The sequence below is a fragment of the Myxine glutinosa genome, chromosome 14, assembly GCF_964187855.1.
Source record: "Myxine glutinosa chromosome 14, kmMyxGlut1.1, whole genome shotgun sequence".
Classification (NCBI taxonomy): domain Eukaryota; kingdom Metazoa; phylum Chordata; class Myxini; order Myxiniformes; family Myxinidae; genus Myxine; species Myxine glutinosa.
The window spans coordinates 35,199,712-35,205,711 of NC_136274.1; the positions used below are offsets into that span (position 1 = coordinate 35,199,712).

The 6,000-nt window shown below is 42.8% G+C and overlaps 1 protein-coding gene across 4 annotated transcripts in view; it reads left to right on the forward strand.

Annotated features, from left to right (window-relative positions):
- Positions 1-5,763, forward strand: part of LOC137439607 (fructose-bisphosphate aldolase, non-muscle type) — an 82,675-nt gene extending 76,912 nt beyond the window's left edge. For all 4 annotated transcript variants that reach the window (XM_068135522.2, XM_078768472.1, XM_068135523.2 and 1 more), the window contains 2 exons: positions 1,294-1,493; positions 5,431-5,763. In XM_068135522.2, coding sequence (XP_067991623.2) covers positions 1,294-1,493; positions 5,431-5,526 — 296 coding nt within the window. In that variant the 3' untranslated portion in view covers positions 5,527-5,763. The remainder of the gene's footprint in view (positions 1-1,293; positions 1,494-5,430) is intronic.
- Positions 5,764-6,000: the final 237 nt, after the last annotated feature.

Sequence of the window (6,000 nt, forward strand, 5' to 3'; positions counted from 1 at the left end):
GGGAAGTGATGCACCCTCTGGCGGAGCAGAACCTCATCTGGACCAGACGTCTTCGTTGTGGATCCGAAACGTTAATGAACTTTCATGTTCTGAGCCCTCAGGCTCCGAGCACGCACCACACGACACGTTCGCCAAATGCACGGGCGAGGCGCTTTGGGCGCACGATATGCCCTTGGGAGATACCCGCATTACACAATTATTTTTTCAATACCCGCATTACACAATTATTTTTCAATAAAGCCCGATGTGGCACGTTGTCTCTTAAGATACTTTGTCTCGACGAGACAAGAGGAAGGAATGTCAAGTAGTAGATTTGTTATTGCCTAAAGTTCAGTTATAGACGTTGGGTGCTAATGTGTTATGATTTATATGATGTCTAAAAATGCTATTTCATAAAGTAAATAAAGGGTTTTTGCTTCGTTTTAGTTTTGGATGAGGAAAAGCTTAAAAAGAGGTCTTGCTGAACAAATTGTATACGTGTGCTTTTTTCGAGGCTGGTCGTAAAACCACGCCCACATGCGCTTGTTTTAGCGTAATGCAAGTAGAATGACATGAACCTATCGTTAACTATATATATTTTGTTTTAATCTCAGCAACGCATGACTCTGTATAAACATGCTTTAGGATTACTCATGTACACAAACCCATAAAATATATGGGTTTGTTTGGCTAAGCATACACTCTTCTCTTTGTGAGTTACAGTTCTGTTTTCTCGGAGCCCAGAAAACAATTGGTCCAAATGATAAAGGAAAGGCTGACTCCCCCGAATGATAACGGTGGGAGGAACCTCTCCCAGTGTTGTTTGTTCCCTCGGAGATTTCCTGATAAAACGTGTCCCTATATAAATGGACTGGGAATCAATGTGTTTTCAGGAAGGCTTGACGTGGCATGTTCTTGCTGTAGATTGCTGTAGACGTCGGTCTCCTCCGGATCCGTATAAGTTGGTTATTAATAAAGCTGCGCCATTTTTCAGGCTATTGTGGACTTCTTTTGCAAACGAAGAGCTGATTCTTCACATATATACATATATATACACACAACATGATATTTTTAAAAGTTATGGATGAGTTGTGACAAAACTAGGTGGAGTTGGTTCAGTGACTTACATGCCGATTCGATTTTGGTTCAGGTCCAAATGCAGGTACAGCCCATCATTGGGATACAAAACAAACTGTTTAGCCTGGCGGGGAGGTATGGGCTCTACCGAGTGCAGTTCAAGTTGAATTATGTATCAATATTCAGACCATCGTGGGTTTAAATTGTTTTCACAATTGGTTGCAAATCTCTCTGCAGGTATTGCATTCCTGTCAGGTGGACAGAGTGAAGAACAAGCCTCTGTTCATCTTGATGCAATCAACAACGAGACTGCACATCGACCTTGGCCCCTGACCTTCTCTTATGGCCGTGCATTGCAGGCGTCGGTTCTTAAGACCTGGTCTGGTAAAGCTGAAAATGCTGATGCCGCCAAGAAAGTTTTTGAAATGCGAGCCGTGGTGAGTTTGCCCACTTGTACCATTTTCTTTTCTTTTAATACATTTTCACCAATACCTTACAAGGAAAAGAGTTGATATTAACCCTTTGAACCGTCGTGGCCGGTTTACCGACCGCTATTCAAATCTCCATACACCCTTGCACAAATTTCTACCTCAAGTCATCGCCGTAATGTCTTGTCTGTAAAGCTTACATATCCCTCTACTCTATTTGATCACTATTTCTGACGCGTACACAACTGCAACTTTCTTTGCGGTACTAATGACTTTTACGCAACCATCCTATTCAGACTTGTAACATTTGTGTGCAGTAACTTTATGCTTCCAGTCTTTACATTGTAGTTTACTGCAATACTGACTTTATCTGCTTCATTTTCTTGCTAACCTATCAATCCTAGATGGAGTATTGCTTTCTAAACCGCAAAAGTTTACTTCCTTTAAAATTGATGCAGCTGGAATACTTGTTGCTCTTCTATGTTGATATCGCCCATCTTCCCCAAAGTATTTTATTCTTCCCTCAGAATCCAATTAATGTCATTATGTTTTCAAGAATTATCTACTGATTGTTTTGTATATCACCAACAAAAGCTGACCACCTTTATAATCACAAAAAGTCTCAAGAAAACAAACAGCCAATGACAATAGAGCGAGCACTCTTTCTGCTGGTAATCTCGTGTCATTCCACAGAGCAGTACAGATCTTTTTTTCTCTTTTTTTTGGATACAGAGTCGAGGCTCCTGGAAGAGCTAGAACTGAACACTGAACACACCAGGACCCAATAGAACAAAAGGAACAGCAGAGAGACGGGGGAACACCAAAAGCAGAGTTTAAGAACAAAATGGAGGGAGACTTCGGCAAATAATGAGTCTGGGGAGGAACATCACCTAGTTAAGTCATTTGCTTGTGAAGGTACCAAGTCATTTTTCTCGTAAATTTTCCAAGTCGAAGCTTTCCCCTGCTGAAAAATGGATTGCTTCAACAAAATTTTCAGACTTCATTTAGAACGTTTCTTTGCTTTGAAAAACTGCCAGCAATGTGGGACATTTCTAGGTCGTCTCATCTCGATTCTCACATGGATGAACTTGTAAAATGGGTCGTGATGTCCGGATGTCTGTCCGTCCGATCGTCCGTCTGTCTTAACCTCTTGCTATTTTTGCAACTCCTCCCTTATCACCTGGCTCATTGTTCTGAATTGAAACTTGACACATGAATACAAGACAGTAGCCTGCACAATCGCTCAGGCTTCTATTTCTCGATTTCAGATCATGGGGGCTCCTGGGGTGGGGTGGACAAGGGGGGTTACCCCCTGAAACTTCAGATCCATACTTGTCCCTCCCTTATTTGCCAAGCTATTGGTCTCAGTCCTAGAATTACCATTTTCGTATTTTTTCGAATTTCAATCAAGGGGCTCTGGGGAAACGGGGGGCAGGAGGGAGGGTTACCCTGGAAAATTCGGATCCATACGGGTCCCTTATTTACCAACCGATTGCTCTAAGACCCAATACAGCCCTTCTCGGTAGCCCACACAATCGCTGAGGCTTCAATTTTCTGATTTTGGATCATGGGGGCTCCCAGGGGAGGTTAACTCTAAAGCTTCGGATCCCTAATCGTTTCTTATTTACCAAACAATTGCTCTGAAACCCGACAGACGCCTTCTACTCGGTGGTCCACAGGATAGGCTCCGTCTTAGATTTTTGGATCAGGGGGCTCCCAGGGGGTTCCCCCAAATCAGCAGAGGTCTGAACTACAACCTCAAGGGATGACTGTCAGCCATCTCAGGGCTATTTATTCTTCATTCCCTATGTGTTTGTAAGTGCAGAATTAATGATGGCAACAATATAGCATCTCAAGTCTACAGAAATTTCACACCAAACAGATATTACTGCCTTGCAAACATATTTCTGCTGAGCTTCTTAATCCTGTGAACGTTCAAGAAAAGATGCAAGGGTCTCACGTGTGCACTGATTAAGAAAGGTCATCAACATCGGTAGTTCATTTGGCTAGTTAGTGATACTTGAGGGGTCACTGTGTTTATACTAATAACTTGTGCATTATCTTTCATTGGGAAAGATGCATCTTATACAGCTCTGAGGCTACTTCATGGGCCCAGTGAAGACCTTGACATTGTTGCAAACTAGCAGGTTAACATTTCTATTTGTTTTCTCAGTCACAAACACAAACATTTGTCATCAATAAGTGAGAGACATTTGCTGTGTTAAGTTTGTGTTTAATAAAGATACTTATTTAATTACTTCCCATATATTTCCCCCCTTGATACGCACTGGCATGTCTATTGTTCCATCAGTTGTTGCATTCAGGTTGTATCTGGAATAATTATCACCATCGGGGAATGGAATGCTATCTTATAACATCTAACAAGATCAAATGCTGAAAAATTGCCTCTGTAGAGTGTGATGATGTCTCCATAAGCTTTGGCCGTGCTCGTGGGAATACAAACCTTGGTTCTGGCTCAGAGAAATTCCACGTTGAGTGAAAACAGGAAAATGTATAATGTCACATCATCTATCTATAATTCCACTAGTGTGTGTGTGTGTGTGTGTGTGTGTGTGTGTGTGTGTGTGTGTGTGTGTGTGTGTGTGTGTGTGTGTGTGTGTGTGTGTGTGTGTGTGTGTGTGTGTGTGTGTGTGTGTGTGTGTGTGTGTGTATGCGACCGCTGTTTCTCGACAACTACCGGTCCGATATACTTGAAACTTGCCAGGTATATTGCTGGGGACCCGAGGATGTGCCTTTTCAAGGTTTCATATTAATCGGACAATTACTTACCGAGCTATGTCCAAAAAACGATTCAACCAATCAGAGAGCAGCGAGCTATCGCGTGTGCCGAACGTGGCGAACACACTCTGCCTCGGATGGCACATTTGAGAGCGTATTCATTTATTTCCCGTCGGCAAACTATGTTGGCGCTATGTTGGCATTAAACTATGTTTTAAAACTAATTACAACTAATTTGCGATTCTTTCGCTTTGCGATGCGATTTGCGATTGCGTTAAACTCGCTCGGGCGTTAAACTATGTTTTTAAACTAATTTGCGATTCATTCGCTTTCCTGCGCATTTGTGCACGCGATGGCGATTTCTTTACCAAACTCCGCGTCCGCAAGCCGTTAGCTTTGGACCAAACCATTTCATGTAAATAGAGGGGGAGGATTGTCACCGTACTCGCAAGCCGTTCGCTTTGGACCAAACCATTTCATGTAAATAGAGGGGGGGGGGGGGGGGGGATTGTCACCGTACTCGCAAGCCGTTCGCTTTGGACCAAACCATTTCATGTAAATAGAGGGGGGGGATTGTCACCGTACTCGCAAGCCGTTCGCTTTGGACCAAACCATTGCATGTAAATAGAGGGGGGGGGATATACTTTTAGATATATATATAGTACGGGCATGCCCTAGTAAGTGGAAATTTCCACAAGTCGATGGAATTTTCAGATTTTTAGATGAGTTGCAATGCTTCTGGGGGGTTCAGTTATTTTTGTTACTAGCTTATCCTGGTGTTGGCTTAGCGGTTAGGGTGCAGCTTGGGATCCTAGGATCCTGGGTTCGAATCCCGGTCGATCGCTAAATTAATGCATGGGGGGTTGACTCAGCCTGTCATCCTTCCGAGGTCGGCAAATTGAGTACCAGCTTGCTGGGATGAATGATCACGGTGTGTACCCTGGTTTAGAATAGGTACACCGTTTCCCTGCGCATCGTAAGAGGTGACTCAGGGTTGGCGTCAGGAAGGGCATCCGGCCATAAAAACATTACCTCAAACAGGGAACCATGATTGTCATGGGGCCCGCAAGGCTAACCCCCGCTCTAGCGGGGAAAATTCCCCCGCTCTAGCGATCATTCATTCATATATATATATTAGACTAATGTTTACGCACTGTGTCTGGGTGGGTGTGATAACTTGCATTTCTCTTTTATGTTTCTTTTTCAGATTAACGGTCTGGCAGCACAAGGAAAGTATAGGTCTTCAGGGCCTGTCAATGCCTTATCTGGCGAGTCTTTGTTTGTTCCAAACAATGAATACTGAGTTGATGCATACTCCATGGCTGGCTTGTCATGTGGCCTCCTTGAAAAATATTTTTTGTTGAAATAACATTTTTGTCCCTGGTTTTCTGGAACATGTCTTTTGATGATTTACTTTTTTTTTTTTTTCCTTTTGAAAGCAATAAAATATGTTTTAGCATGAACTGCAGTCAAATTCAATATAAATTGGACTTTTGAGATGTTTTTGCTACCCAGATTAAATACTATATTGATGAATTGATATGAATCGCTTGCTTCTTCTATCTCTGGAACATGCAATCTATACTATAAAAGAAGCCGTGCGTGCGTGAGTTCCACCCATTGGTTGGACAATTCACTGAACTCCACCCACAATTTCTATACAACAGCTACCGATTTAGGAACCCTTAGAATTAGCTGTTCTCTCAAGCAGCACTTTTACTGCAGATGTTATGCAGGTTTGCTATTATTACCTCCGCCACCAAAGGTGGATGGAGGT